Raw genomic sequence first — 16939 nt, 5'->3', positions numbered from 1 at the left:
CGGGGGATTCGCCGATCATGTGTTTTGGCACTACGTTGCAATGCACCAGATCCCAACGATTGAAATTATTGAATTGGATCCACGAAATAATTAGAGCCCATTGTCATACACTATCGTCTGCAGCTGAGAAAAATTCTGCATCATTTGAAGCTCATGCTCTCGGGCTGTTGCCAACATGGCTTTTACTACGTTCGCCTCGATGAAGGGCATCGCCAGCAGCTGCACCGTGTGGCTGAGCCGGTCCAACAATGACATAGTCGACTGAAGTGACAGCCCTGATTGCATACCAAGTCTATCGACAGTACACTCCTGAATATGAAATGAGGGAAAGAGATTCGGCAGGCCGTTTGCAACGACCGGGTTATAGTTGCTGGCCGCCCGCGTGAAAAGATTTTGATAGACTTCGAGAAGGCGGAGATATGTAGACAGGACATGTATTGCCGATGCCTGATCGATAGGCTTCTCTAGCTGCCCCGATCCTGAAGGTATCAATGGCTCGGGTAGATACAGACACCAGGTTTGCGGATAGCTGGCATGCGATGCCCAACACTCCACCCAATGTAAGATCTTCAACATTTGCTGTGCGATGATCAATGTTCTATCCACGAAGGCTTTCGAGGGGCCGTCTTCCGTCAGAACGATCAAGGTGGAAGTATGCTGGATCAATTCTATATCCAGCGCTAGGAGATCCTTCATGAACTGGACCTGGAAATGGGTCTGCGGGTCTGGCATGGGTGTCACCACATTGCTGTCGGCGAATTGTGGCGAGGGAGGATTCATGGGAAAGCCCATCTCAGTTCTGTTGTTCTTGCTCAGTGTTTCCCCGGCCGAATAAAAGTTGGAGAAGGCGACGTCTGTCAACGGAATTGGGGCCAATGCGGTTGTATTCAAGGAGCTCGATTCTTGGACATTTTGGCACAGAGAGCATGGCGGCAGACCCCCCATGCAGGTGTCTGAACTCACTTCCGGGCCCTTGATAAGGGACTCGGAAATGGATACGTCCTCAGTAGAGTTGCAAGGTTCCAGCTCTTTGCGAGTCGGACACGTAGAGAGTGATGGCTTGCCGCCAATAAGTTGACGCCCACGAGTTGACGGATTGAAGACACACGTCGCCCTGGCCGCTAGGCAGCGACGACAATCTTTTGCTGCAGCACTGCGATCGCAGCGCAATTTGAGGCCACGGCAGCGATTGCAGGCCTGTCGTGATAACCGTTTATCCATTCTTCCTCGGTTGCTTTAGGGAGAAGATCCGATGGGTGAATGAATAGAAATCAATTGGTGTGCGAGAGTTGACTTTTTGTTTGCAACCCTTCTTTGGGGTGAATCTGTATATGAAACATAACCCACTTCAGGAGAGGTCGACGAGGCCAGCTTCCCCACGGGGGAACCATCGGTGCCGTCTGCGCAATCGGATCGGTCCCTCCCTGGCCATCAAAGAGTCTCCAGGCCGACCGGAATCAAGTCCCGTCCGCTGGATGAACTGTCGCACAAATTGGGACTTTTGTCAGAGTTGCTTTCTATCGGCGAGGGAGACAGCATAATGAATGGATAGCTTTTGCCGGATACGTGCACGAGACGACTGATGGCGGTTCTAGGCCATCGATGTCTTACTGTGTGTAGCCGATCAGCACATCTGCTGTCCCCTTTTTAGGGATTGCTGCTAAATTTGTCTTCCTAAATATAAACTTCGACCAATGATCAGTATAAGACGATGTTTCGGTTTGACTCCGATACCCGTGCGCAGAATTCCGGGGAGCTGCAGGTCCAGGAAGCAGGATTACAAGATGGTCGAAGTCCAGAACGGATGAATATCTAAGTCACCTTCTCCTGAGACGACGTTGTGAGGTCGCACTGTGTCGCCGACTCATCGCCAGGCTTCACGAAAAGGCTACACATTTGGACTCGAGATAGTCGCACGTGCAAATCGGGCTGGGCAGACTTCTTCGCATCCTCCTGTGAGAGCTTAAAATCCTGGGGACAGCTCCAAGCTGCTCGGGGAAGACCGTAAGGTGTTCTCTCGCAGCTTCGGGTGTGTCAGTCCGAGCTCGTTTGCGCAGCCAACGCTGATGAGCCGCGGCTTCGTGCATCGGATGCGGTTTTCCAGGGGCCGATCTGATTGCAGGGACGAGGGGAGAGTGATACAGTAATGACAGAGAACCAACAGAAAGCGATGATGGAGAGAAGAGGAGATGAAGGAGACGAAGGAGACGATGAAAGGAAGAGAGAGAAAAGCAGAGCGAAGTATGCTGCCCGACGGGCCAATCAGGAACGCGCAATCCGCCCAACGTTCACTTCTTTCCTTCTTTTCTTTTCTTTCCTTTGCTTCATCTCGCGCTTTTTCCTTTCTTCCCTCCGCCATCCTTTCTTTGCTCGCTTTGTCGCCTCTTTCGCCGTCGTCCGCTGCTCGCTATTTATTCTCGCCCATCCCAGCATCCGGTCGCAACCCCCTCCATGCCGTGAACGCTATCGCTCCTTGCAATCGCTCGTCCTTCTGTCCCCAGGGGTCCATCGACCGGTCTCTCTAGCTCCAAGCTCCTTCCCCCCGGACTGCACGTTCCTTCGATCCAATTAATCCAGTTCTCCCCCGCGAGTCGCATATCCAATCGCCATGGATTTACGCACGATCATGAACAACGATGCGGCCGCCTCGTCCTCGAAGCCGGCCGAACCCGCCTATCCTCCCCGCGACCAGACTGCGCCGTCAACGTCGCCCTCTTCCTCCTATCCTCCCGCGTATCCTCACGGCTCTCCCGAGCGCTCCTCGTCTTACGGCTCTCTTCAATCGCCTTACCAATACCAACCTTCTCATCCCGCTCCGTATGGCTCCTCCGCGTCGCGTGACTCATTCGGCGCGCCCGGCCCCTACAACCTTCCCCCCCAGCAGCAGTCCCCTGTCTACGCGCAGCAGCGTTCGCACTCCATTCAGTCCGTTACGAACCCTCTTTTCTCCCCCACCTACTCATCCCATCTCAGAGAAAGCCCTCCCGCAGGTGGTCCTCAAGCGTACCCCCCTCAGCAAGCCTCCGCGCAGGCGTCGATGCCTGTGACCCCTCGGGGCTCTGCTGCCACCGCGTCTGCTGCTGCGCCGTATCCTCGACACACGCCCCCCTCCGGCCGTCCCTTATCGTCGGGCCGGGAATCCCATTCTCACCCAGCGTCGAGTCCGTGGGTGGGAAGTGATGCGCCGGCTCACATGTCCCCGAATACGGTCCACCGCATCTCGCGGCAGGACTCGGGCCCCATGGAATATACCCCCCGGCAGTCATCGGCTTCAATGGACCGGAGGACTTCCGACGAAAGCGTGAGCCCGAAGACGGCTCTTCCGCCGCATTCTCGACAGGGAAGCGTAGTCGGCGCATATCCGGATCAGACGGCCGCGCCGCAACCTATGGCCGTGGAAAATGGTTTCGCGGCAAGGGAACGCCGGTCCAGCGTGCAGAGCTCGAGCGTCGGGCCGCCTGCGACTCACATAAATAGTTCTCCATCGACTCGTGCATCGGTGACGCGCGATGGTCTTCTGGTAGAAGAGGCGCGATCGGCGCCGATGGCATCAACAGACAGACAACCACGTGTGGCTGCGGTCAGCCCGACCGGCCCCAAGGTGAAGCGACGAAGGTATAACGAGCCGCCTATCTTCGCTCAACGATCTGTGCGCACCAAAGGAAGATGTCCGATGATCCCGAACCGACTACCCCCTATCCCGAAGGACGCCCGGGACTCGGCACAGAATCCGTGGAATCTGCGCCAGCAGTCTGTGTCTACTCAGGCTTCTACCGCTGCAGTTGACTCGTCTTTGCCAGCCAAACCGGAGGCCGAGACGCCGCCAGTCAACGGTCCTCCCGCCCCAAGTCAACCTCCAGAGTCTCCCCAGCCGGCCCAGCCGGCCCAGGCAGCTCAGACGGGCAGTCTGGGGCCCTGGGAGCCGTCGATAAAAGGAATCGTGCCGTACGAAGAAATCACCAAAACGGTCTGTGATTTCTTGTTCCAACACGTTGTCCTGCGAAACGATGCCGTTGCCGCTCCCGCGGGGACATCGGCAGCGGGCCAGGGAGCAATTATTGAGGTGGAAGCCAAGATGGGTCAGCTGGTCGATATGGATCGAAACGAGAGGCTTCATCTTCCAATCCAGACGGAAAGCGTGGTCGATAAGAAGAACACGCGCCTGCGGACCGCCTTCGAGAGCACGATGACAGTGGTACGTAGTCAGCCTTCCATCTTCAGCGTCACGGCTAACCAATTCTTCCAGGCGCAACATCGAGCGATGAATAATTTCCTGAATGAAGCAGTGAAACTGTCCATGCCGCAGACCAAACCCGACCGAGTCCCGTTGTCATACGCACATAAAAAGGAACGGGACACCTTCTATGAAGTGTCGCCTAGTGAACTTTCTCCTGTTATCCGACAGAACCTCAACCCCCGTCACAAGCCCAGAGTTCGGGTCACCGTCGACCAGCGAACGGGTGAAGTGCTCGCGAAAATTGTCAAATGCCGAATTGCCGATCTTGACGTGTTCAGTCCAAACACCTGTGTCGATTGGCGTATCAGTGTCAATCTGGAAATGAGTTATGAAGGCGATGTCTCTAATCTTACCGTGCTCGATGGTAGTCGAGGCGGGCGCGGCGGCGACCGTAACAAGGATCGAATGAGCTATCGGCATCTAGCCTATCAAATCGATCTAACGCAAGTCGCCAAATCCGAGGTATGCTTCTACCATGTCCACCCTTCGTTTTTTTCTTCCCATCGATGACCACTGACGTCGTTTGCTCCCCCATCTAGCCCCCAGTAAAAGGTGAATTCGAACATGAACTCGAGATCGAATGCTCCGCCGCCGAGATCCGCCGTCAAGGTCAACTCGCCATGTCCGGCGACCCTTCAAATCAGTACGAGGACTTGGTCAAGGGCTTCGTGGATAATATTCGCGTGTTGGCAAGAGCGGTCCCACCGTGATATCAGCGACGTTGTCAAATCAATCTCCATTCGAAAATTCCTGTCAACCCCATTTTTATCTACCTTTTGATGTTTCTGTCCATAATCTACCTCTTCTTCTGTCTCCTCCATTTTTTTTATCACCCTTCTGATCTTCTCTGTCCAGTGGCCGCGTCAGATAGAGGCCCCTGTGAATGTAATGTATGAACTTCCCTTTTTTTCTGTTGTCTTCTTTATGGCTCTTCTCTCTGTTCCGTCAAAATTCGGACCCATAGATGGAAGACCGATGGTACCTACCTACCTACCTAGTTAAGTCATGGATTGATTGATCACATACTTATGGCATGATGTCCCTTTGTTTTTTCTTTTTCTTTTTCTTTTCTTTTTCATTTTTCGTTTTCGTTTCTTCTCTGGGTATATACCTACCTACTCAGGCGAGTGGTGGGGAAGAAATGGAACTTTTCGAGGTCAGTTTGATGCGTTATGTCGATTGTGTTTATCTTTTTTTTTCCGTTAAAGCCTGGAGAGGGTTCTTTTTCACCTTGTATTATCGATCGATATTGAGCTCTAGGCAGTTGTATGAATGTGTATTATGTGCAATGTGATCTACTATTACCATTTTTTTCTCTTCTCTTTAGTTCACGTAGTTTGGTGGTCTGGGATGTGAGGGCTCGAGGGAATGATTGACTTGGAATGCTGATCAAGTGGGTAAAATAGGTTAAGGAACGTACTATTTGGTAGAACAGTCGATGAATGGATGATGTCATAAATGCCACAAAAATAATACATAAGTACAAAGACGACCGACTAACCATGCCTGTATTTATCTGATTAAAAAACATGCGAGTAAAATGGAATACGTTAACCTGGTTTCCTTTTGGCTATATTTCTCCTCATCTCCACAGCTTTGGAATTTCTGCAACCTCGGTTCTTTGCCCCGTGTTTGCTCAAGGACTAGGAGTTGCATCGTCGTAGCGCGGTCCCCCGTCATCAGCATCTCCGTATGCGCCTGCCCCGGGCGTGGAGACCCCGCCCATGGCCGGTGTGGGTGCGTCGAATGCGGCTGGCGTGGGTGCGTCATATGCGCCTCGCTTGGACGGGCCGCCAGGCGTGGGAGCGTTGAAGGCTCCCGGCGTCGGTGCGCTGTCTGCCCAGGCTCCAGGCGTAGGGGCTGAAGCGCCAGGGGTCGGAGCGGAACCGTAGGCTCCCGGAGTCGGGGCGGAATACATTCCACCGGGGGTGGGGGCATCGTAGCCCCTGTTACCGTTGCTGGCCGTGGCCCCGGCGGACCAGGCTGGCGTGCGATTGCCGGCGTTCTGTGCGCCCCAGGCCGGAGTCCTAGATCCTGCGGCAAAGGCATCGAATCCGCTGGATCCAGATCCCGAGTCCCCGTACGGTGTTCGAGCACCGGCATTCCAGGCAGGCGTGCGAGATCCGAGGCCTCCTCCGCCATAGGCCGTGCGACTACCGTCGTAAGGGTTGGAGGTGCGCGATCCGTCGTTTTTCCATGCGGGCGTGCGAGATCCACCCATACCAGACCAAGCCGGGGCTGAACAAAAGAAACTTATCTCAGTATCTCAAATATGTAAACGAGGAGAAGGCTTAACTTACTGCGAGCTGAGGATGCACCTCCCCAGGCAGGCGTTCTGGATGAATCCATAGCACCCATCGGTGTACGACCACCATGCCAGCTAGATGGCGGAGCTGCTGATGGAACGCGGCCTCCTCCCCTGCCGCGCCCCATCTCCACTGTCTGGCCGGTGACTGGGTCTTTGACGACTAGGATTTCCTTCGGAATAGACACCAGCTTGTTCTTGGAGTGGAGTTCCACACGCGCTTGAAGATCCGTGGCATCCTTGACGATACCCACGAGACCCTTGAAGGGGCCCTTGCGGACCATGACCGTCTTTCCAATCATCCGGTCTCGCCCAAAGCTCTTGGGGGGTCCCATGCCACCGCCACCGGGCATACCTTTGCCCATTAGGGCCGGATTCATCTTCGAAAGATCGGGTCCCGAGGATCGGCCTCCCTTGGCAGACACGGTAACAACATTCGTCGTGCGCACCACGACAATGCCAGAATTCTCGGCCTGAGCCTTGTTATGTAGGAACAGGAACGAGCGATGAATATGAAGAATCACGCCGTTTCTCTGTTCTCCGTAAAGCTCACGGACCGTATCTCCATGGCGGATTTCCGCGCCATTACGGTCGGTAGCAACGGCGTCTCGACGGGGGGTGATCTTGTTGGTAACTTGGGTGGGGAGGATTGTACGAAGAGAGCCGTTCTGATCCAGAACCCGTAACGATTCCCGATCAACCTTGACGATACAACCAACGGTAGCAGCGCTAGGCCGTAGTTAGCATACTAATCAGAAGACTGGCACCTCAGCTAGGGGCCGACTTACTCTAGTTGGACGAGATCATGGACATCGAACATGCCCAGCTTTCCATCGACGCCCGTTTCAGCCGACAGCCGGAGATCCTTACTGAACACGGTGATCTCTTGCATACTCATGTCGCTGAGCAATGTCACGGTATCGTCCTTGACCTGCACCACCATGCCCAGTTCGTCTTGATACCTGCTGCCGCCAATGACTTTGACATGATCACCCTCTCTGAAGCGCTTTCGAAGAGATTTTACGGGTGCATCAATGCTTTGACCCCTCAGAACACCATCTGTGACCTGCAAAGTGACAATTTCTCCTCGGGTAGAAATCGTGCGACCAACCAAGCCTTGTTGCTCACCTCGGAACACCTCGACCGGGTCTCCGGGGAGGTATGAATCTTCGGCAGTCGAGTTCTTGAGTGTCTCAGCCAGAGATGCAAGATCTAAGTTGGCGGTTCCGTCTTCCGAGCCTCGGGCAAACATAGTCACTTCCTCTAGTCGAGGGTTGACATTCTTCGTAATCAAATGCTGCACCTTCATGTCCTTGATCATGAACCCATCGACGTAGGTCTCGCCAAGGTAGTTCCACGATTTACCACCAAGACCAGACGTCGCAGAGAGATATTTCCCATGCTTTTTCTTGGCTTCGGCTTCGCTGAACAGACGTTGGGGAGGGCGAGCAACAGCGGGATTCGCGCCGGGACGCTTCCGCTTGGGATCAACCATCGGTGCACCGGTATCTTCGTTCATTCCATAGTCAAGTCGCGGAACCAGGCGCACAGTTACGGCAAGACCGTTCGTTTCAACTTCCTCGATCTGGGCCAAATCATTCTGGTACTTGCCGCGCTTGATCCGAACCCATCCTCCAGGGGTGAGCTCTTCTGACTTCTGAACTCGCAATAGATCTGGCATCTCCCGCACCGGAACTAGGATGACCTTGGACCGCGGGTAGACGTTGCTCATATCCTGCAGAGCATCCATGACGTCGGCTTGTCGGCGAGCCTCCACATAAAGGTATCCGCTCATGGCACCCCCGCGCTCAAAGGCCGACATGATCTTAATCGGATTACGGGATCCCGGAGGTCGCTCTTCGATCCGCTTCTGAAGTGCAAACACAACTTCACGTTCCTTGCCCGGTTTGCATCGGACACCCCAGATGCTTGGGTCCTCAACACTCGGAAGGAGCAATCGTTTAGGAACGACGACTGAATCGGAGGCGGCAGCGTTCTTCCGACCATAACGTTCCTTGAGCATCTGCGCCTGCTTTTCGGCATCCATGCTAGCCTCGAGTTCACGTTGGCGATCGAGTTGGCGATGGCGGCGATCATCAGTCTCAGCGCCGACTGGTAGGGCGTCCATATCGTCAGGATGCATCTCGCCACCGAATTCGGCCATCTCATCCTCCTCGTCTTCAGCCTCATCTTCGTCCTCGTCGACACCAGCCTCATAATCAATGAAGGTGTGAACAGCTCGTTGTCTTCTTCGCTTCCGTGGACGACCCTAAATCAAGACGAACAAAGGGTCAGCGTCTCCCACATTACCTCGACAAGGGTTCCCGAGCGCGTCAGAATATCACTCACGGATACGGCATCCTCATCGTCCTCATCCTCTTCATCTTCTTCCTCTTCCTCATCCCCGTCATCATCCTCGCCCTCCTGGTTTTCGCCTTCTTCTTCCTCGTCGTCGTCATCCTCAACCTGGTGTCTTGCTCGCGAGTTGTCCTCGCCGCGATTCGGCCGTCCAGCTTTCACGTCATCTTCGTCGTCGTCATCGTGGTGGTTCTGATACGTCGGCTGTGTGGCCCTGTCGTCAGCACAATCCCGAACTTGCTATCCGATGACAACAAACCTTGGATCCACCCTCATCGTCGGAATCGTTGGCAGCCACAGGGTTGAAGTCATCATCCTCCTCTTCAGAGCCGAAGTCCTGGTCCACGACGTTACGCGACATTTTTCTTTATCAGAATTTGGTGAGGCGATGGGCTATCGGAATTTGAAACTTCAGACGGAAAGAAGTGCGTAGATGATGCGTTGTTAAACGAAGACAGATCTGAACTGTATACGTGAGAGAGAAGACAGGTAAGTTAGCTCACTCTTAACATGCCTGGCTTGCTAAACCACGGATCGACCGAGCAGAAAAGGTGCCAATGCCAGTAAGTCAAGGGGGAGAGGTCCAGGTAAGTACCTTATCTGACCAGCAGGAGACAAGAGGTGGCAGGACAAGCGATGGAAAATTTCAGGAAACGAATGCTCCGCCGACTGGATATGGATTCGGCCAGAGAGGCGGGCGGCCTTTGTCCGGGTGGTTCGCCGAGTCCGCGACCGCGACAAGACAATGGAACTGGTGAAAGGATTGAGAACAAAGTGAGTTAAATGAAAAGGGTGGCAGTTTGCACGTCCTATATATGGACCCAAGCAACACCAACACCGCAATGTAAAAGGAGGGATAGGGGAAGGTTTGAGAGTGCTGCGGAGCTTGGAAAAGGACGTCGCAGAAGGAAAGATCCATGGGCTGCGCACGTGGTCCGTGTGCGCTCCCGGAGTGCCTCGTCTTATGCGGCCCGCAACAGACGAGGTTCTTCGGTTCTTCACTTATTCTGCGCAGTGCTTCATGGAATCCAAAGATTTCCAAGTACATGTGCCATTTTCGCTTTCTGTTTGAAACATAATATCCGATGTGTGTCCATGTTACTACACTGCGAGGCGAATATCCCCGGTTATTTAATTCGCTGCTGGTAAAAGCCCATATAGCAAAAGTTTGATTCCTGAAATCCAGACAATTTAAATGGAATAGATGGAAGAAATCTCAAGATATGATACACCGCCATACTCCGATAAAGAAAAAGGTCCGGAGTATTGCAATCCTGGTCGCAAGCTCTATACACCCCAAAATCATAGTCACATAGAAAGGGGAAGAAACCCAAAAGCAAAATGGTGGATATCAATATTTACAGCTTCATGCCGAACATCTTGTGCACACGCAAACTCTGGCGCATACTCAGGTCCAGCATGATCTCCTCGCTTCCTCCGGGGATTGCGTAGGCTCGGACATCACGGTACAGTCGCTCCACCTTGCCACCCTGTCCACCCCGGCTGTAACTTAGGCCACCGAAGATCTGACTGGCCTCGCGCGCACAGAACTCGAACGTAGCGGTGGACTGGGCCTTGAGGCCGGCAATCGCACCACCGAGCTTGAGCATGGCCTCGGTCTCATCCATGCATTGACATTGGTAGATGGTGTTCTCCAACCAGTTGTATGTAGCTTCGATCTGGCGGGCCATGTGGGCCAGCTTCATACGGATGACCGGGTGGTCGATGAGACGCTTGCCGAAGGTCCTACGCTTGTGTGCATATTTGACTGATTCCTCGTAGCACACACGAGCGAACCGGACACACTGGATGACAATTCCAATACGCTCATGGTTGAAGTTGGTCATAATGACTATCCCAAGGTGTTAGTGACCGCGACGTCGGACTCGAGATACTTCTGAAGCACTTACCCTTGAAACCCTGGTTTTCCTTTCCGATAAGGTTCTCCACAGGCACCTTGACGTCCTCGAACGTGACATAGGTGGTTCCACTACTCCAGACACCCTGGCAGTCCATGCGCCTCGTGCTCACGCCACCGGCCTCTCTCTCGATGAGAAGGACGCTGATGCCGTTCATGCCGGGCCCGCCGGTCCGAACAGCGGTGGTGAAATAGTCCGACCAGACACCGTTGGTGATCCACTTCTTCTCACCGTTGACAATGTAGTGCTTGCCATCAGGGCTCAGCTTGGCTTCGCACGTGAGGTTGGCCACATCACTTCCGGCATCCGGTTCGGTGATGGCCAGACAAATGCGCTTGTCGCCAGACAGGATGCCGGGCAGGATGCGATCGACGAGAGGCTTCTTACCGAACTTGACCAGTGGCGGACCACCGATTCCGAAACCACCGATCAAGTTCCAGACCAGACCACCGCTACCAGCCCGAGACAGCTCGTCGGTAAGGAGCATCTCGTGGAAGAGATCCCAATTCTCGGGGGCCACCGATTGAACCCGGTGGGGAGTGTGGTTGACAGGATACTTAACACCCAACAGACCCGCCAAATATCCTTTCTCTCCCATCTGCTTGTAAATCTCGTCCGGCACCTTCTTGCCTTCATCCCACTCGGTCACGTAGGGTTCGATCTCAGACTCAACCCATTGCCGCACTTCTGCGCGCAGGGCGGCATGGGTCTGATTGAAGTAGGGAGAATGTTGCTATTCGTGGGAAAGCATATTAGCCACTGGAACCTTTTAACGCACCGGATTCATTCTACCCCGCAGAGGTACTTACACCCTGGTACCAGGAAGGATCCGCAAAGGGGATTAGGTCGCCATAGGGCTCCTGAGGGTCCGATGACTTAGCAGAAGAAACATCGACGACGGGCGCTGCTTGAGGCTTAGGGGCCTCCTTCGCCGGCGCCGGCTCCGAAGCGGCGGCAGCCTTCTTGCTATCCAACGAGCCGACTTGCAGCTTGGTCTTGTACTTCTTAAGAATACCCTCGTTGTGATACTTCCAGAATTGTTTCGATGCGTCTTTCCCGGCGACTCGCTGGAGAACTGCGCCATCATCGTCAATACCCAGAGACCGCGCTGACAATCATGAGTTCGTCACATACTCTTTTTACCACCGGGATGTTCATCCTGGAAGCTTGTCAGATCGTAGACATCCTCGTCGATCACAACCCAGAGATTATCTGGTTTGCTATGCGACACGACGTCGTCTTTCGAAAAAGTCTTCGACATATTGTGCAATATAGGAGAATATCAAGGAATGATAGTACAAAGCCTGGCGCAATTGACAAATATAGGCCGAGGACAGGGACGGGTGGAAGAACAGTTAGGGACAAAAGGGAAAGGGTACTAATAAAGAACACAATCCGGGGTAAAGGGGGGAAGAGACGGGGGCGAGGGAAAGGATAGATATACGACTATGGAGCAACGGGAGCTTCGGGCTTTCCCCCGGAATTCATGACGGAGAATAACAGCCCAAACGGGCGATTTCTCTTCACATGCCCTTGAGAACCCCCAGGGACTCACGTGCCGGACACCTCGGCCAGATGATGGAGGTCATCCGCCGGCTTTTGAACCGCCGCTGATTGGCGGATTCGGAGCTCACTGCGTCATGCTCACGCCGGGCCCTCCCCGATCAGGCAAGTGCCGAGGATGCCGTGGAGCCACGTGACGTGTATCCATCGCGTCCTGCCAGGACTGCAACCTGAGGCATCGAATACGGGGTTCGGCATGTGAACTTCAGCGGAGGGATTGTCATCGTCAGAATCCTGATTTGCTGCAGAAAGGTCCCGCCATTAGGATTCGCCGCAATACGCTAGTAGGATTATCCTCTGCTGATCCAGCTCGGTCCATCTGGTCCCTGATCTACATTTGAACGCGACTACAATCTCGGATTGTGGATCAAACAATGAAGCAGTGATGTTTATATATGCCATCCGATGTAGATATGGATCCGTCACTGGCAATTAACCCGTGAGGCATGAGGCAATCGCGACACCGCGTTGACCGGAGAAAAGAAAAAGACATAGATCCGTAGATAATCTAGTAATACAACCAAAAATGTAGGCGTCTACTCTTCGCCGTCCGACTCATACTCAAACTCCTCCGGTACCGGGGCCTCCTCACCACCTTCTTGGTCCTCGTCCACTGCAGTCAAAACACCCGCAGCCGCAGCGGCTCCGGCAGTCGCCCCGGCAGTTTGACCAGGGCGCTGAGGAGTTTGAAGAGCGGCTGCCCCGATGGCGGCCTGCAGTCGGTCCTGTAGCGTCTCCGCCGCTGCAGCGGGTTGCTTGACTTCCTTGCTGGCCTTCATCTCGATCGTCTCTCGCGACTCCTCAGGCGTCTTGTCCAGGACCACCACCACTCCACCGGTAGGCTGTTAGAATAACAGTCAGCACCTCAGTCGAATTTATGTTCTACACGAAAGGGGAGGGGGTGGGAAGTGTATACGTACCCGTTTGACCGGCTCATACCGGGGATCCGGGAAGGTGAGATACTTGAGTTGAGCGGGAAGCACTCTCGACATATTTTCGAGCTCATATCCAACCTTCTCGCGCTCGACTCGCTTCTTCTGGCCTTCAGCAGCCTCCTTGTCTCCGTCCTTGGCCTCCTCTTCGCCCTTGGCGACAGCCTCATCCGTTTCCATTCGGTCAGCGGGTTCCGAGACCTTGGGGGTGGTCGGTGTCTGGTCGAGATCCATACTCTCCCGTCGCTGTTGCTTCTCACGACGCTGAGCACGACGCTTGGCTTGCGCGGTGGTGGACAGAACGGCGGTCTTGACCTTCTCGGGCGCTTCTTCGGTCTTCACCTGCTGCTCGGGCGGGTAGTCGAAGAGGCTGGGCTTCGTGTTGCTGTGGAACTTGAAGAACGGCACCTCGAGCTTCTGGTCCACACCGATCACCGACGTAGGGGCGAAACTGAGCGATAGGAAATGGGTGAGAGGGAACCAGTACCAGTACTGGAGGAAGACGGCAGCTCCCACGATGCCGGGCATGTTGAGGTTACCGGTCTGCGTCTGCAGACTGATAGTGCAGTTGCGGCCACCAGCGTCAATGATACCAAGAGCCACAGCACAACCAAACTTGGCCATCGCATCCTCGTGACGATCCCCAATCATCTTCATCATAGCCTTGCGCAAGCTACTCACACGAGGGTTCATGGCCTCATTCTGCTGGACCAGCACCATGGCGAGGGCGATCAGAGCTCCCTGTCTCACGAAGTCGGTAGAGTCCTTAAGCATGGGCTCGAGCAGATCGATCGCTTCGTCCAGACCGGTGCCCGCACAGGAGATACCCAGGGCCATGGCGGCACCGTATCGCACGTGAGGGTTGTAGGACTCGGAAAGCAGCTCCACCATACGGGGAACGCTCTGGTGCTTTCTGAACAAGATGAAGCCCAAACTCAGCACGGCAACACGTCGAACGTCATCGTTGACGTCGCTAACGGCGACGTGGAGGAGTTTGCGGACGGCCTTGTTGCTACTGCTGCCACAGTAGGCCAGAGCGATTGTCATGATACCACCATAGCGAAGAGTAGGGTCAGGGTCGCCCAGAAGACCGTTAATCAGCTCGTCGGCAGCTTCTTGGCGACCATACATGATCAAGGCCATACCCATCGCAAGACCGCGAACAATCTTCTCGTGCTGGGTATCATGGGCATACTGGATCATATCCTCAAGCACCTTCAGGTTGCCAGTACCCAACATGACCAGACCCATGGCAAGACCGACGGCCTCACCATTGAGTGCTGAATCAGTGTAGAGAACGTTTCGCAAATCCTCGTAGATACCTTCGTCACCAGTTGCCATGCCCGCAACACCCAAACCCAGAGCACCACCATGCTGAACGACCTCCTCGGTAGCCTTCTTGAAGTGGTCCCGAATAAGGTCCACAGCCATTCCACCGTGGTTGGCATAGATCAGACCAAATGCGTAAAGAGATCCACCCTGACTGTAAACAGAGCCCGATCCTCCGACGCCGGCGATATGCTCCCGGGGCAGATAAGGCTGCAAGAGCTTCTGGCCCTGGCTCAGGTTGCCACGGTGGATGACACCAAGAGCTGCCGTCGCGGTGAACTTGGACCAGTTAACAGCCTTGCCGAGCCATTCCAGGTTGTCTCGGAAGAACTTGTCGTGGGTGGTACCGGCGTGCATGAAGGCATTCGATAGCGTGACTGCGGTGTGGAAGATCGAGTTCCGGGCCTCCAGGCTGTCACGGACCTTGTTGAGGATCGCAATGTCAGCCTTGTTGTTGCGGTACAAGAACTCCAGATTTAATTGGATGGACTTGATGCCGTCAAGGATGTCGATTATGTTCTTGAAAGCCGTGTGTGTCTCGGAGGAGAGTTTCTTGTCATCGTTGGCACCGATAGACCGGGGTTGTTCGGAACTCGACTGGTCCCCGAGTAGGGCATCGGACTCCTTGGGCTCATTTTCATCCTCAGTCGTGCCCTGGTTTGCCTCGGCCTCAGGCTCGTCCTTCTCCGGCACAAGCTCGGCAATTTCTTGCCGAACCTTCTGAAGGAATTCTTGCGTGCTGTTATCATACAAATCGAAAGAAATCTGGTAGGCAACGGCGAGTGACCGGGCATCACCCTTCTCAACCAACTGGCGAAGAATGACGGATGCCATGGAGTGTTCGTTGAGGTAGACGACACATTTGGCGATCGAGAAGTAATCGGGGGAGGGGATCTCGTTGAGAAGGTCAAGAATGAGTTTCAGAATCTTGAGTTCATGGTTAGCTTAGATCGAGTTTGCTGTTTCCATGAGAGGGGGAAGATTCTTACCTCGTTGCGGAATGCGCGCTCCTGCACAATACCCATACAGATGTCGAGAACGTATTCCATGAGCTCCTCGCTTCGGCGAGATTCGCCGTTCTGCTTCTTCTCGTCCTCACTGGCGCGGATGATGGTCTTACGAAGGACATCCAAGCTCTTCGCTTCGATGGCAATTCCGATAACCTGACGGTAGCGCTTCTGCTGGAAGCACTGCTCGAACAGGCGCTCGACGATAGCCTGCAGCTGACCCTGGACACCCCGGCGCAAAACCAACGGTGTCTCCACCTGGTTGACGCTGGCATCATCACCGCCCGGATAAGCCGAATCAATCCCGGGGACTTCCTGACGAGATAGCAACGACTTTGACGGCAACGCCGACTGCGAGAATGGAGTAATAGGGGACGTAAGGCTGGCGGATGTACTCGTGGCTCCTTCGCCGGAGGTGGGGAACGCAGTGTTCAAGTTGGGCGGCTGGTCACCTGCAGCAGGCTTTTGGGCAGCAGAGAGAGAGATGAAAGTATCGACACATTTCGCTGGAGAATACGTCACATCAGCCCAATAGCCCGGGTAGATTTCCGAATAGTCAGTAGGGCATGAGTCACGTACCGATGATAGTTTCCTCAAACTCGCCACCTTGGTCCAGCTGAAACAACTTGCCAGCTCCAAGAGCGAACACCATGCTCTCATTGTATTCTTGAAGGTGGTAGTAAACTTTGGCGGCAACTAGGGCGGCAAGCTCGCGCTCGGGAAAAGACTCATCTTCGTAGAGCGCCTCTCTGTAAGTGCTCAGGTTAGTATTGAAGAAGGCATCGTCGGATACTGCGGATGAGTGGGATGGAAACAACGCGAAAGTGGCAGTGGGATAGGTAAGACGGATAAATTGAGGGATACCAACATTTGCGGAACGGCGTCCACGACTTCCGTCCATAGAAGATCGATCTGCGAATCCAGAGTCTTCAAGGCGAAGACACGCAACTCGGGGTCTGGCTCAGAGAGGAAGCCGACAAGGCCAGCGGCCGAAGCGAGTCCAACCATCTCTGACGGATTGTGCTATCGCTGGAGGGATGAGGCGACAGCTTCCACGAAGCTCTGACGGTCGAGTCGGCCCAGTTTAGTCAGGTAGGCCTTGGGGTGAAAAGGAATGCCGGATGGGCGGAATATGTAAGCGGGTTCGATGAAATAACAGAAGAAAACAACAAAAACGGATCGATGGTGACGGGGATGGAGGGTTGGAGATACTAGGAAGCTTGTACCAGCGAGGCACACGTCAACGGCGATGGAAGCTGTCGAAAGGTTCCCGTGGTTCCTGCAGAAAC

General features: G+C 54.3%; 5 protein-coding genes across 5 annotated transcripts; 1 reads left to right on the top strand and 4 right to left on the bottom strand.

The window, feature by feature from the left end:
- Window positions 1-53: 53 nt before the first annotated feature.
- P170DRAFT_21444 (Zn(II)2Cys6 transcription factor domain-containing protein) lies at window positions 54-1592 on the bottom strand. Its single transcript, XM_024842826.1, has one exon. The coding sequence runs from the start codon at window positions 1219-1221 to the stop codon at window positions 91-93; it is 1131 nt and encodes a 376-aa protein (XP_024709914.1). The 5' UTR covers window positions 1222-1592; the 3' UTR covers window positions 54-90.
- Window positions 1593-2608: 1016 nt separating this feature from the next.
- triA (putative mRNA capping nucleoside-triphosphatase) lies at window positions 2609-4947 on the top strand (the record flags this gene model as incomplete). The annotated part of the gene is made up of 3 exons (XM_024852704.1): window positions 2609-4195; window positions 4247-4699; window positions 4777-4947. 3 exons carry the CDS (start codon window positions 2609-2611, stop codon window positions 4945-4947), a joined length of 2211 nt encoding a protein of 736 aa, XP_024709913.1.
- Window positions 4948-5873: 926 nt separating this feature from the next.
- On the bottom strand, window positions 5874-9261 carry spt5 (transcription elongation factor spt5; the record flags this gene model as incomplete). Its single annotated transcript, XM_024843644.1, has 5 exons — window positions 5874-6475; window positions 6538-7271; window positions 7331-8811; window positions 8892-9104; window positions 9160-9261. 5 exons carry the CDS (start codon window positions 9259-9261, stop codon window positions 5874-5876), a joined length of 3132 nt encoding a protein of 1043 aa, XP_024709912.1.
- Window positions 9262-10060: 799 nt separating this feature from the next.
- Window positions 10061-12299, bottom strand: P170DRAFT_432233 (putative acyl-CoA dehydrogenase). Its single transcript, XM_024848219.1, has 4 exons — window positions 11954-12299; window positions 11629-11894; window positions 10811-11552; window positions 10061-10752 (listed from the first exon to the last, which is right to left on the bottom strand). The coding sequence occupies exons 1-4, from the start codon at window positions 12078-12080 to the stop codon at window positions 10259-10261; spliced, it is 1629 nt and encodes a 542-aa protein (XP_024709911.1). The 5' UTR covers window positions 12081-12299; the 3' UTR covers window positions 10061-10258.
- Window positions 12300-12918: 619 nt separating this feature from the next.
- On the bottom strand, window positions 12919-16890 carry P170DRAFT_398273 (proteasome regulatory particle base subunit RPN2; the record flags this gene model as incomplete). The annotated part of the gene is made up of 5 exons (XM_024846219.1): window positions 16519-16890; window positions 16230-16399; window positions 15633-16156; window positions 13303-15570; window positions 12919-13224 (listed from the first exon to the last, which is right to left on the bottom strand). The coding sequence occupies exons 1-5, from the start codon at window positions 16656-16658 to the stop codon at window positions 12919-12921; spliced, it is 3408 nt and encodes a 1135-aa protein (XP_024709910.1). The 5' UTR covers window positions 16659-16890.
- Window positions 16891-16939: the final 49 nt, after the last annotated feature.

The sequence above is a fragment of the Aspergillus steynii genome (assembly GCF_002849105.1).
Source record: "Aspergillus steynii IBT 23096 chromosome Unknown P170scaffold_1, whole genome shotgun sequence".
Taxonomy (NCBI): Eukaryota; Fungi; Ascomycota; class Eurotiomycetes; order Eurotiales; family Aspergillaceae; genus Aspergillus; species Aspergillus steynii.
Note: the sequence above shows the minus strand (reverse complement) of the source record. Positions and strands in the feature narration are given on the sequence as shown.